This window comes from Moschus berezovskii, chromosome 20, assembly GCF_049115385.1.
Source record: "Moschus berezovskii isolate FMDL1 chromosome 20, NW_MosBer_1.0, whole genome shotgun sequence".
In the NCBI taxonomy this organism is placed as follows: Eukaryota; Metazoa; Chordata; class Mammalia; order Artiodactyla; family Moschidae; genus Moschus; species Moschus berezovskii.
This window is the reverse complement of record NC_142479.1, coordinates 59,734,069-59,748,387: the sequence shown is the minus strand read 5'-3', so window position 1 is coordinate 59,748,387 and position 14,319 is coordinate 59,734,069. Positions and strand designations below refer to the sequence as shown.

Genomic DNA, 14,319 nt, shown 5'->3' with positions numbered 1-14,319 from the left:
CATCTCAGGAAGATCAGTGCCCCTCACCACTGCCCCAAGTGCTTCATTTCACACCTGGAAAGCCGCTTTCATTGCCGTCAGCCGGTCTCCCATGGCTCCCGTGGAGGGCTTGTAGGCCTCGTAATTGCTCATTACATTGTTGTTACTTCCTCGGTCCTAAAAAATAAAAACACTCATGAGAAAGGAAGAGTAAGCAGGGAAGCCCACTGCCACAGAAGGGCGTCAATATGCTGGAAACTCAAGAGGGAGCTGAAATAGGTGTGGGATTTTTTTTATGCCTTTGAACCTATTAAATCTACTTCTGAGAACCCACCCTAACAATCAGAAATGAGGTCAGATTATGCCCAAAGCTGATCACCTGGTATTATTTATAGGCATAAACATGACGTTTATGTAACTGTGTAAAAACTATGTTGAAGCTGAAAAGGCCACAAGGCAGTGCAGCACACACATGTAGAGCTCAGGCTCTACATCCAAACCCTGAAGAGTCTGAAGCTCAGCTTCAGTGCTTCCCACAGTGTAACCTTGGCTGCCTCAGTGTATCAGCTGTATTTACTGAGTGACCGTGAAGCCTGAGTTAACGTGTGGCTGCCTGAACTGGCCGCGCAAATACTAAGTGCTCGGTACTACCACTATCACCTGCATGAGCCATAGCAGCAGCATCACTGTACCACCGGGACACCAAGTTACCCACAGTGACCCAGACCCGCAGACTGACAGCTTTCTTTCTTGGCTTAAGAATCAAAGTGACAAGGAAGTTAAGAAAGCCAGGCAGGGGGAGCTTTTGTTACTTGGTTTGAGAAAAGCTAGCTCTTGTATCTGAACCAATTTCCCAGAGTGTAGTTTAGTTACAAGATACAGCTGAATTATAGAGGGACCCTGTGGCTTGAGGCCAATGCTGGAGGGCGTGTAGAAAAGACCGCTAGGCCCCACCTCCAGAGTCTGATTCACCAGGTCCAGGGTAGGCCATGAGACTGCATTTGCTGCAGGTCCAGGGACCACACTTTGAGAACCAATGCTAATGTACACTGATTTCCTGAGCACACATAGTCAGTCAAGGACACAGTTACTTCTGTAATATAAAGTCACATTAAGAACCAGCACTGTACTGACTCAAGTCAGCAGATGAAAGTGTTTTGAACTCACTGAGACTCAGGTAAATGAGAACAGCCCTAACGTCATGAAAGATGCAGGACCAGTCTGAAGGACACTACTATAGTCTGGACTCACCGAGTTCTCAGAGCCAAGGCCAGGCCGCTCCCGGTAGCCCAGGCCTCCTCCACCAATGTTCAGCTTTTTCCCCTTCCCTCCTTTGAAGCGGGATTTCCGAAACCAGGCATTCTACAGCAAACACAATTCAAAGTTAAGTCAAGGGAGGAAGAGGCACTCAGAGGAAGAGAACAAAGTCAAAGAAGAAACTAAACGGGAGGGAGAATCTTTAGCCAATGTATCTATAGCAAAGGAGGAACTGTTCACAGGAACCACAGATTAGCTACTTTTTGGTAGCTTAATCCATCAGATTTGTCAGGAGCCTTTAGCTAAGGCTTCCTTTTACTGCTCCTTTCTTCCTTCAGAGCTTCCAGGAAGGGAAATGATTACAATACACCTCAAATGCAGAGCAGTTCCTCTGGCCATTTCTAACTTCCTCATGGAAAATGAATTTATTTTCTGTTTCTCAGACAATCTATACGTAAAATCTCTGGGGGAGCTTAGAGCTTTATCTATCACAAGTTACAGTCAAAAGTACTTGAAAGGTGGCAAGCTGCTCATCAGAGAAGCTGATCAATCTGAAAGCACAGGAAGCCTGAAGCACGATGAGATGTAGGAAAATGCCAAAAACAAAATATATCTGGTTCAAAAGCTTAGTTTAGTCCAGGAGAGGGAGGGACACTACTCTCCCCTGAAGTGCTGGTCCTTTACTCCCAGGGCGGGAAGCATGGGCAATAGTACCACAGTACAACTGCATTATGGGTGAACAGCTTTGTGGGCTGACCTACGAATCTGAAAACACGGACGTCTCTACTATCAGAACATGTATCCCAAATGCACTGGCAATTTGGGAACTGTGTGTATCAAGATGACTCAAGATTTAATTCAGTAGAATGCCTCACTTAGTTTTGGATCAACAATCAGTGTAGTCAAAGGTCTGAGAAGTAGTGAAATGCTTTTTTAAAAAAGACATCATACATTTTTAGCCCCAACAGAAAAAAGTGGGGTAAAGGGCAGTGAGGGGAATAGTAACTTTGACAGTACAATTGCTCACAAGTGTGATATGTGACAAGAAGGCAGAAATCTGAGGGACAGATTTTAGCACAAGAAAGGAATAGCTTTTCAACATGTATGTTGCTGAGAGAATGAGAAGGCAAATCAGATGAGTTTTAATGTCCTACAATACCAATCTATACTTTGTAAATGCTGCCTGCCCAACTTTATTGTCATGTTTCTATGTTACCTGCCTCTGGCATACTGAAGTTTTTTCACTGAAGTGTGTCCAGTCACTCACCTGCATGGCCAGATCTAGGAGCTCCTTGGAAACATGCTGATTGGCTCCTTCCAAGTTCCGAACAAGGTCACCAGCAAAATTGCTGTCCTTAGGTGTCAGCAAGGTATAGGCCACACCCTTCTCACCCGCTCGTCCTGTGCGGCCAATCCTATGAGTATGGGTGTCAATATCTCGTGCCACATCATAGTTAATAACAGTCTTAATTGAAGGGATGTCCAGACCACGGGCTGAAATAAAAAACCAAATTCTTTTCTTCTTTACCAGAAGTCAAAACACCAAAGTCACCCAAAATGCTTACCTCCTAAGAAGCCACATTCCTCTTATCTAAGCAAAGCACATGGTTTGATGTGCTGAGATATAGGTACGTGAGCCACACTTCTAAAACGAACGCTACTATTATAGATTCTACAACATTGGGTAAACTTAGCGTGTAGGACATCTATGTTCTACTACCAGTAACCTGCCGTGGCCGCTCTCTTGACCAGAAATACGTTGGGGGGAAAAAAAAATTTACAACCAACATCAAATGTGTCTTGAGGCTGAGCAGTGATCACCTTTCTGGGAGAAAATACCAAGTTTTTAAGTGTAGCTATTAAAACTCATCAGAACAAACTCAAAAATCACACCTCAAAATTTTTTTCTGATCTTGAGTGAAGTATGTCAAACTACATAATCAAACTAAGGTATCTACTATACTCAGACACACAGCCTACGATGTAACTGTGTTAACAGTTTCAGCCTCAAGTGTCTTCCAATTGCAGGGATTCTTTTTTTTTTTTCAGAGAGGAATATTAAGTGGGAAGTGGTACTCAAGAGTTCCAGACTGTGATCACCATGCTCTGAACTGCTGCCTCATGGAACGTGGACAGCCAGGTCAGCAGAGTGCCTTCAATTGGCCTCTTCAGATATTACAGGTCTACACGGCCAGACGGAGCAACGCGTACAACATAGGAACCAAGGGTTACTGGGGAAATGCATACCCTACCTGCAACGTCTGTGGCCACTAGGACGGGGATGTCCTTTTTCTTAAAGTCTGAAATAACCTTGTTTCTTTCACTCTGATCCATGTCACCATGGAGCAGGCCAAGATTATGACCCTCCTGCTTCAGGTTATTGGCCAGCTCTTCAGCATTGGCTTTCTTAGTAACAAACAGGAGGACACTCCCCGAAGAGGTAAACTCCACTAGACGCCGAGTGAGCCAGTTCCATTTACTAGGTCCAGAATGGAGAATCTCCACAATCTGAGTCACATCTTCATTTGCCTGAAAAGAAATGAAAAGATGACGGCAACATTTGTGTCACAGGGCACCTGAGTAAGAACCTGACACCACACTTTCCACCTGCGTCTAGAAGAACCACGAATAATCCCCCGCATCTTTGGGCTTTCCTTCGGCAAGTCAAGTGCAACTCAAATCTTCACCCTTCTCAAATGCCAGTGCTCTCCACCTCCCCTGATGTGTGCATGCATGCGTGCTCAGTCGTGTCCGACTCTTTGCGACCCCATGGACTGTAGTCCACCAGGCTCCTCTGTCCTTAGGATTTCCCAGGCAAGAATACTGCAGTGAGTTGTCATTTCCTTCTCCAAGGGATCTTCCCAATCCCGGACTGAACCCGTGTCTCCTGCATCTCCTGCATAGGCGGGCGCGTTTCTTTATCACTGTGCCATCTGGGAAGCCCTCCGCTGACATGTGTACATATACCTAAATCTCTAAGCCCCAGTGCTCTGCAATACTTTTCTACATGCCTATTCAGATTACTCCCAATAGAGTAAAAGCTCCTAGTACAATTCATACCCACACATAGAAGGCACTCTGCAATCAAAAGTGGACAATGTTTAAAAGCTAACTGCACAGAACTTTACTAGCATACTAAGCATATTAAGGAATTCTCAAGGCTGCCTTATTTGATTTCCTAATCACAATTCAGAGAAATTTTCCACATAGGGCATATATACAGGTAAGGAAAACAAAAACTTAAGTCAGCAGGCCTTTCAAAGCTCCCCGCTCCACACTGTGCAGGCCAGCTCCCACAATCACTGAAGATGTTACTTCCATGCAAACTGACCAGCATCTTTCAGACAAGACTTGCTGTTTTTTTCCCCAAAAGATACTTTTTTAAAAGAAACCTTTTATTGTGGAAAAATTTTAACATTCAAAATGAATAAAATGAACAAAATCAACTCCCATGTAACCATCACCAGACTTCAACAATTATTAACATTTTGCCAAACATATTTCACCTATTGCCCCCAACCCTTGTGCTTTTAAAGCATCTCTGAAACACGTTGTCTCATCTGTAAGTGTGTAACGTTTTTTCTCTCAATAGTGAGAAATGAAATTCATGTCACCAGTGTGAAAAATAACCCACTGGGGCTCCATCTGCCCTGCTCAAGCTTACCTCTCCAATATCTCCCTGTACCACACGAATGGGGTCAATCAGGATGTCTCTGGCCAGTTTTTCAATCTTTTTCCGAAAAGTTGCACTGAATAAGAGAGCTAAAAGGTAAACTATGTTAAAGAAACAGTATCACTTCTTTTTTGAATACCCACTAAGCTTCCTATTGACATTCACTGCTCAGTTTTTGAAAAATGAAAGCCCACTGAAGTTTAAAAATTAATTCACTAAGGAAAAAAAAAATTACCATCATTTTAACTTTACACATTTTCAGTTAAGGCAGATGTTGCTGTCAGTATGGTTCAGAAAAAGGCTCTTGACTTCAAGTCAGCAGATCTACACTATGTATTGCCTCTGCTGCTGCTGCTGCTAAGTCACTTCAGTCGTGTCCGACTCTGTGTGACCCCTTAGACGGAAGCCCACCAGGCTCCCCCGTCCCTGGGATTCTCCAGGCAAAAACACTGGAGTGGGTTGCCATTTCCTTCTCCAATGTGTGAAAGTGAAAAGTGAAAGTGAAGTCGCTCAGTCATGTCCGACCCTTAGCGATCCCACGGACTGCAGCCTACCAGGATCCTCCATCCATGGGATTTTCTAGGCAAGAGTACTGGAGTGGCTTGCCATTGCCTTCTCCGGTATTGCCTCTACACAGTAATAAAACGTTATGATCTGTGGCACGTCATTTAATTCTCAGTCTTGGTACTATCATCTGTAAAAATGAGTGAGTACTATCTGGTGATCTCTAAGGTCCTGTCTAGCTCAGATAAACTGTCATTATCTTCCCCTTTATGGTTCCTCACCAGTACAAACATGATTATTTTCACTGCCATAACTGTGAGTTATAAGATAAATAGGTGTTTATTCTGAGTACAAATGTGGCTTAAGGAAACTGCTTCATACGTACTCTGTCTGTCAGGACGGACATGACTTGCTATGGATCGCACCTGGTACTCTGGAAGAAGTAGAAGAATAAAATCAGTATTATAACTCCTGCATGACAGTTTGGGATACCTGGAAAATCATTTTATTAATAGCAAAAATCTTTCTATAAAGACATTATTAGAATTAAGGAAGTTCTGGAACTCCCAGACCTATCACTCAGTGTGAAACTCAGAAACACTTAGCCCAACACCTAGCTGGGTTAGGCTCAGTGGTGTTCCAATCAACAAAGACAGTTATTCAGAATTTTCACACAACTGGTTAAGTCAAAGAGGACAGGAAAGCAAAGGCCTTGAAGGATATGACACCTACCTCCCGAATAACACAGACCTTGACCTCCACAATCAAAGGCAGATGAATAAAAATAAAGCCTAGAATATTCTCCCTATATTCACACTTTCAATGTCCTCAACCCAGTTAAGCCTAACATACTTTTCCTGAAAGAACTCCTAAAAATAGCTAATGTCTTAGCTCTATCTCTACGGTCCAACCCTACCCAGGAGTATTTTTAGCTTCTCACACAGAGAAAAAATTAAGTCTAGAAAGATAAGGAAAAAACTAGTGTCATTAAGACACAGACCGAAAAATCTGGTATTCAAAGCATACCAAATCCCATGTCAAACATTCGATCTGCTTCATCAAACACAAGGTAGGAGACTCTCTGAAGGTTGGTAGCTTTCTTCTTCACATGATCAATCAGTCGACCCTAAGAGAGCCAGAAAAAGAACTGTAAGTCAAGTTATCCCAGTATCTGCTGGACATTGGTTCCAGCCTCATCTCCCATGAGGAGGCTCAAGTCCCTTAAACAAAATTAAGCAGTATTTGCACATACAACCTATGCACACCCTCCTGTATATTTTAAATCATCTCTACATTACTTATAACACACAGTTTAATACTACATAAACAGTTGCCAACATACGGAAAATTCAAATTTGCTTTCTTGACTTTTTTTTCCCCTGAATATTTTCAATCCTTGGCTGGTGGATCCCACAGGGAAACCTGCCAATGTTGAGGGCTGTTTAATTAAATGTATTCTCAAGAACTTTCTAGAGTTCTGCTCCTGGCAAAAATGGTAACACTCCAGTTTCAGACTGCAATATACACTAGTCTGACAGCCTTGGATTTTATGCACTGCTGTGCTCAAAAGAACACAAAATCTGAAAACTCACTGGGTTCCTCCTTTACAGTAATTGTGATTTAAACTGTAGAAAGATGGTGAGAACTACTTTTCGTGAGGCTTTCTGAAATGACCAAAGTTAAAGCCTTACTGATGGGTCGTAATGTTTAAACTACAATCTTCAAGGCAGTTTTGACCATACTCTGAACTTAGGCTCTCCATAAGCACGGATCCATTTTCCAGGACAGTGTTAAGAAAAACTGTCTGATGCAGACAGACATTTGTAGCATATAAAGAATCCACTAGACTGCTATTTTAGTCTAGCAACCAAAATTAAACCAAAGTCACAAGCTATCACTGCCTCAGAGTATTCTCAACCCTGCTTCACCACATTTCACGGGAAATGCCCTCCAACAACTGACATTTTTTCCATACCGAGAGAGGCTGATAAGCTATTTAAACCCAAGACATACTTACTGGTGTACAAACAACAATCTCTGCCCCTTCCTGAAGGGCCTTGGCCTGTTCCCACATGCTCCCTCCTCCATACACAGCCACTGATCGAAGATTGTATGCTTTCCCAAACCGCTTACATTCTGCATGGATCTACAAAGGTAACATAATGACATATGAACAAATACCTCTGTGACACTAACCTCTGCTACAGTCCAAAAAGGAGTTATGAAAAACACACAAAATGTGATGTCAATAGAAAATCAAAAGCTAGAAAATACAAACATAATTTTATTCATAAAGAAAATGAACAGGGTACCATTATCACATCTTAACAGGCTATCTAAAATCTTGTTGTGATTATTCTTTTTCACTTCTTTTCCTGACCCTGTTATTGCCTTTCACCGAACAAAATGAAGTAACCTAGGAGGAAAATGCTGGGAGCTTACAATACAGTTTCCAAATCAATTGGTTATATAGAAAATACACAACATGCATTTTCCGCAAGTTTCTTGAGAGCCCAACAATGTGAATCTACTTAATGTCACTGAACTGTACACTTAGAAATGGTTAAAACAGTAAATTTTGTGTATTTCACACAATTATTAAAAAAACCACAAAGTTTCCTGATGATTCTACCCAGTTGATTAGTCCTCGTTAGTTGATATATGGAAGGGGACACTCTACATAAAGCACATACCTGCTGGCAGAGCTCCCTAGTGGGACATACAATCACTGCAATTGGTCCATCACCTGGTTCCAATTCTTTCTGGTCCATTATATGAATCAACATGGGCCAGATAAAGGCTGCAGTTTTCCCACTGCCTGTTTTGGCGATACCAATCATGTCTCTACCACTTAACGCCACAGGTACACCCTAGAAGAAAAAGAGAAGCAGCATCCACTCTAAGCTTTCAATTTTAAAGATGAACTAAAGGCAACCCTGAGAAAGGGCAGATGACTAATAATAACATTTATTTCCAATGGGACAAAAATGTCCTAGGCTATGCACATTGGTTATGGAATAACAAGAAATACCTGGGGGGAGAAAGAATGAAACATCTGGATTCCCATAAACTTCATTTGTAGGAAACATTATCATTGATAAAATTAAAAAAAAATTTGTCCCCCCTTGCCATGAAGGTATGTCTCTTCCACATACTGAACTGTGTGGAAAAGAATAAAATCCATTTATAAATGGGAAACAGAAGCTACTACTTTCAGTTATAAAGGAGAAGTTTCAGGCCATGGACAAAGGAATCCTCTTAACTGACAGTGCTAAATTTCTCCACACACAAACTTTTGTTTAGGCTTAATGAACGGTTTTCTTCAGATCATATTTTCAATCATTTATCAGAAACGAACACTTTTTAGTCCTTTAGCAACTTTGTAAAATAGGTAAGAAGTAGATTTATTAATATAGCACACTAGTGAAAGATACAAGTGGTCAGATAACAGGGCTCTGCTCTGAGAACAGAGTGGGCTACATTTTTATAATCAAAGAAAAGTGACAAAGGGGAGAAGACCACCTCATGTCCTATGTCTCAACTGAGTTCCTAAGACAGGTCACCAAGTGAGGGCCCCTGGCTTTTGCATAGGGAAGAATTCAGGAAGCAAGCCATAGTGAACTGAAAGCAGTTTATTTAGAGAGATTCACATTCCACGGACAGAATGTGGTCCATCTCAGAAGGTGACAGCAGTCAGTAACTTAAGAGTGGTAAAATATTCACTTCTGCTCTTTTTTTAATTTTTAAAGGTTTCAAAAGTTCTATCCATGTCAATACAGTTCTGTATTAAAGTATTTTATTGCTTTGTCAGTTAAAAAAAAAAAGATCACAATGTCATTCTACTTCATTTTTCTTTCATTATATTTACTTCAGTTAAGTCCAGTCGTTCAGTCATGTCCTGCTCTGTGTGACCCATATTTACTTACCTGGCACTGTATTGGAGTGGGCTGTGTGTACTCAGATTTCCGAATCTGGTGCATAAGTTGTTCATCAAACCCAAAATGAGCAAAACTACTTCCTGGTCTAGGAGGTGCAGCACCAGAAACCTAGAGATAAAGATGACTTGCAGGAATGACTTGTACTTCAAAATAAATAGCACTAGAAGGTCAACAATATTTACCTGTAGCTCTCCAGTGTTTAGTTGGAATATGAAGAAGTGAAAACCTAAGTCTATACTTAATAGCTTACAATGTGTGAAAAGGTAAAATTCAAATAATAACGGACCTAAATCTCTCATGAAAAAAACTCCAAAATAAATATTTCTGAGATAATGGTCATGTTATTTTAAATGATTACGGGCCCTGAAATCTCTTCAATCACAATTAATTTTCTCATAAAAAACAAAAAGAAGTCACGTTAAAAAAACTGGAAAAAGTCGATATATTTTTTTCCACGTGTGTAACTATTAACTAAGTGGTAGAAAAAAGAAAACTTACTAAATGAGCTCCAAATTCAGACACACCTATAACCCACTGGTTATAAAGATACTATCTACTGTCTCCAATCTCATTCATGCCTGAAGAGACAGTGCTCTGTTTAGTGCAGATGCAGACACTGCCAAACGTTTGAGTGTCTGAACTGTACCCAGGTGAGGAAGGGCCTCCACCTCCACACTGACTCCAACAGTGCTAAGCTTTCAGTGCTTCTGGGGTAATGGTGATACTTCCAATCAGCGGTTCACTTACAAGTTTTTTTTAAAGGGGTACTTCTTAGAAAACAGACAAGTATGTACACACACACACAAAACCACTCAACCACCTACCCCTCAGGAAACAAGTTCAAACATCACACAGCAACTGGTACGGCCAGAAAGTTGTCCACACCAAAGCAGACATCATTGTACTACTTGTGTATTTCACTTAATACCTAGCAGCACCTTAACAAATGTGGCCAAAGTACAACCCAAAGCTTTTTAGTGGACAGTTTAAAACTATTATTCTGATATAAGTGCATGTATATTTTGTAAAGTTGTTAATTTCTTCATCTAATTAAAAAACCATGCTGTATATAATGTGAAAAGCAAGTGCATCTTAATCTTGAAATATTTTAAGACTTTCCATATTGTTCACATCAGTTAATCTTATCTCCTCTTCCTAAAGATGGGGACCACTTGCTTTTAGCCCATCCAACACAGTTCTTAATTAGCACATTGCTCTCATGGCAATCAGAAACACTTACTGATTAGTTTTAAGGTCATATGACCTACTGTTCCAACACAACACAGTTAAAAAAAAAAAAACTACACAAAGTTGACTGAACACATACATATAGCAACTCATGTGTATTCATCAAATAAAAAAAAATCCTATCCTAAAATAGCTGTAAAACTAAAACAATAAAATCAAGACACAAGAGTCCAAAGGGTCTAATTATTACTCTACCAGAGACAGTTCAAGGACTGTTGGAGAAGAAATTCAAGATTATTTCAGTATGGATAAATAATAATACTAACCCTGGACTAATTAACATTAATATGAATCTCTGCCTTACTAGCTGACTTACCCGAAGGTTGAGCTTATGCCGGAGATCTATTAGCTGCTGTGGGGTGAGGTTGGTTATCTCTTCATGTTCATTGTAAAAATTTTTCTCAAATGGTGGATAGTCAATCTGCAGGTCCAATTATTCAAAGTTAGTCTAGAATTCAAGATTCAATCCTGTAAGTTTGATTTTAATACAAAATCATCTTTCACAATTACTATACAAGTAAAGCCATAACCAGCTAGAGAGAAAAAAGGAATTCACTTATTCATGACATAAATCCTGAAAGTACAACCAGAACTTTTTCCCATTCCTGTTTGAACAGCCTTGATGCAAACTAAGGAATCTCTAATGCCAAAGGACTCAGATATTCCACCCTGCAACATGTAAATATGCTTTGTGGTAAGCTGTTCACCTAGATCTAGGTCTCTGATAATATTTCTAAGGAGTTCCATTCTTTTTAAAAACATGAAAATGTTTATGCTAACTTTAAAAAAATGTACTGTCGAGCATTTCCAATTCGAAAGAGGGAAGTCATTTCTGCTACTCCTCTTATAGCTTATTGTACTAAGAATACAAAACACTAGCATATTACCATATGAATCCAGCTAAACAATTCTCTTTCTGACATGAAATGTCTACAATAAATCTATTTATTTTTTAAGGAGAACTTAAGCCTTTGATAGGTGGTCAAAAACTTCATAATTCTAGATACAGCTTAAAATTAATTATCATTCTATGGTACTATCAACAAAGAGAAAGAACTAAGTTCTCCTTTAGCATTATTAACAGGACTTTTTACTACGCTCCTCACAATGCTGCACCAAGCCCTTTTCTTCAGTTCTCTTATCAAAACAGAAGCTCCACGAGGGTAACAATTTTTGTCTTTATTCACAAAAATCTACAACTATCGAAGTTTTTTTACACACACACTTTTTTTTTGGTTTCCAAACAAGAGGGGAAAAAAAAGAAGACTGTGAAGAAAGGGTATTCTTTCTTCATTTCTGGTCTCTCCTGGCAGACTTCTCATTACATTAGTACAACTATGGGATATACCCCAGGCAGGATGAAGTTTGAGTACTCTGTCAAGTATCTCAAATATTTTATTAGACAACTATTTCAAATACTTGTGATTTTTCCTTATTATATTTTCACTCTTTATCACGGATGCAGCCTCCTAGATAGGTTTCATGTATGTAGCTTCATTTGCCACATGTAAAATGCCAACTCCTTAAGTGAGAACAGCTGCACAAAAGGAAAATTTAAAAAAACTGAATATAACCCACACTCTAGTCTAGACCAGTAGCTCTCAAACTTTTTGGTCTCAGGTACCCTTTACACTTAACAGAAATACATGAGATTTCATTTAAAAAATAGTTATATCTAGTGTTATTTATTATATTAAAAATAAGAAAAAATTCTAAACTTATAATTCATGTTAAAATAACAAACCCCATGACACTTTAACATATATGCTTTAATAAAGATAACTTTATTTTATAATACTGCTTCACATTTTTCCAGATCTTATATTTTCTATTGCATTCAATTTGTTGCAATGTGTTGTTCTGATTAAAGCCAAGGAAGAAAACCTGGCCTCCCAAAGATATGTAGTTGGAAAAGTGAAAAGAGTATTTATTAGTAACCTCTTCAGATGCTTGCGGACTTGACTTTTGACACTACACTCAACCTTGACAGGTGCACATTTCTTAAAGGTTATTTTCATTGTGTAATCCAAAACCACACAGACGAACTTTCACATTCTGTCACACTGTAATTCATTATCCTGCACTTTGAATGGGGCCTTTACTCATGCATGATTCTGTAACACCATGCATTGGCTCTCTGAAAATACTGGTTCACTGAGATGGCTTGAAGATCATCCAAAACATTTCACTATGTAATTAAAAAAAATACACATTTCATGGCTGATTATCAACAGACTTCAAGTATTAGAAAGCTGTCGCCTATAGCCACCTGAAAGCACACAATCTCGTCTGATCTTGGAAGCTAAGCAGGGTCGGGCCTGGTTAGTACTTGGAAGGGAGGAAGCTGTCAAACTCACTGTGATGAATACAGTTTCCCAAATTCTAATTTCTGCCTGAAAACTTGAGTTTCTATCATTGACAAGAGACACTTTTGTTTTCCTTGACGTGTCATTCATTTTCTCAAGTGAAAATGGTGTTCTATGAAAAAAAGCAGCTAGTTCAGTTCACAACTTGAACACCTAAGTGTCTTTCCTTGAGACAACTGTCATATCTTGGCATGCAATAAAAATGTTTACCTGCCCTTTCCCATTCTGTCACAGGGAATATAAGAGTGATGTAAGAGTCAAGATTAAATAATTTTTATTGTTTCATCAAGGATATTCTTAAGTGAATCTGGCTTTTATTTTTGATACTGTGACAGGCACGCAGGGAAGAATGCAGTGACTACTGGGACAATTGGTACCACTGTCCTGATTCAGGCTAATGTGTCAGCATTGATTTTAGTCATCAGTGCAAATGCTGACACAGTGAAGAAGAGAAATAATCTTAGCATTACCATGAAAATTCTTTTGACTCTGTAGACTCCGTGAAAAGATCCTTCTACATGTCCTTGGACCACACTTTGAAAACCACTGCTCTAGATCTAGAATCACTAGGGTATGCAAGCTCTAGTCTAATATTTAACCTGGATGAGATACTGATTTTTTCCCCCAAGTGAGTACACTGATATCCTCATTTCCTTTTCCTGATTTAAGAACAGCCTTTCATCTGCCCCAGATCTGGGAGAAATAGTAAAGATTTACAGCAGTTAAAAAGCAAGTGCAGGCCCAGGGACCCACAGTGAAAGGAACGTGGTAAGTGATGGTATGGAAAACAAGTACAATTGCTTGAAAAAAATTCTTCACCTAAAACTGAATGTGAGCAAGAGACTCAGCAGTACCTTGAATAGTATAGGCTACAAAGTCTCAACCATTCAGTCACCTTCTGATTCAATCACTTGGCAAATATGACAAAATCCCAAAGAAATACTCTCACGACATAATAAGGAGTACGAATCAGAGGAGTACTCTGATATTGGGAAAATCTAAATATTAAAGCTGAAGAAAACTGCATCAGCTTGAAAGAAGAGTCAAATTCAGCAAGAAATACCGTACCTCTGAATGATCAATGGGAGGAAGAGGATCAATGATTTTTTTGGAAGGTGCAATTGGATTTCCATCACTGTCATATTCCAAATTATCTTCCTCCTCCTCTTGAACCACACCAGCAGTTGGATTCTCTGCCATGTACCGAAAATAAGCTTCCTGCAGGAAAGCACAAGATCATAATCATACCCAAGTATAACAGAACATTTTTGCTCCTGTTACTTAGTGTGCACAGCGTACCAGATGACTGCACAGTTTACATACCTACCCAGTAAGAAGACTCTTACTAGCAATG

General features: G+C 39.7%; 1 protein-coding gene across 3 annotated transcripts in view; it reads right to left on the bottom strand.

Annotated features, from left to right (window-relative positions):
• Window positions 1–14,319, bottom strand: part of DDX42 (DEAD-box helicase 42) — a 36,491-nt gene that overhangs the window by 1,927 nt on the left and 20,245 nt on the right. For all 3 annotated transcript variants that reach the window (XM_055408194.2, XM_055408195.2, XM_088829219.1), the window contains 12 exons: window positions 14,034–14,183; window positions 10,916–11,020; window positions 9,340–9,459; window positions 8,107–8,283; window positions 7,431–7,559; window positions 6,440–6,539; window positions 5,799–5,846; window positions 4,901–4,998; window positions 3,489–3,765; window positions 2,504–2,730; window positions 1,231–1,341; window positions 55–156 (listed from right to left, as the gene is read on the bottom strand). In XM_055408194.2, coding sequence (XP_055264169.1) covers window positions 55–156; window positions 1,231–1,341; window positions 2,504–2,730; window positions 3,489–3,765; window positions 4,901–4,998; window positions 5,799–5,846; window positions 6,440–6,539; window positions 7,431–7,559; window positions 8,107–8,283; window positions 9,340–9,459; window positions 10,916–11,020; window positions 14,034–14,183 — 1,644 coding nt within the window. The remainder of the gene's footprint in view (window positions 1–54; window positions 157–1,230; window positions 1,342–2,503; window positions 2,731–3,488; window positions 3,766–4,900; window positions 4,999–5,798; window positions 5,847–6,439; window positions 6,540–7,430; window positions 7,560–8,106; window positions 8,284–9,339; window positions 9,460–10,915; window positions 11,021–14,033; window positions 14,184–14,319) is intronic.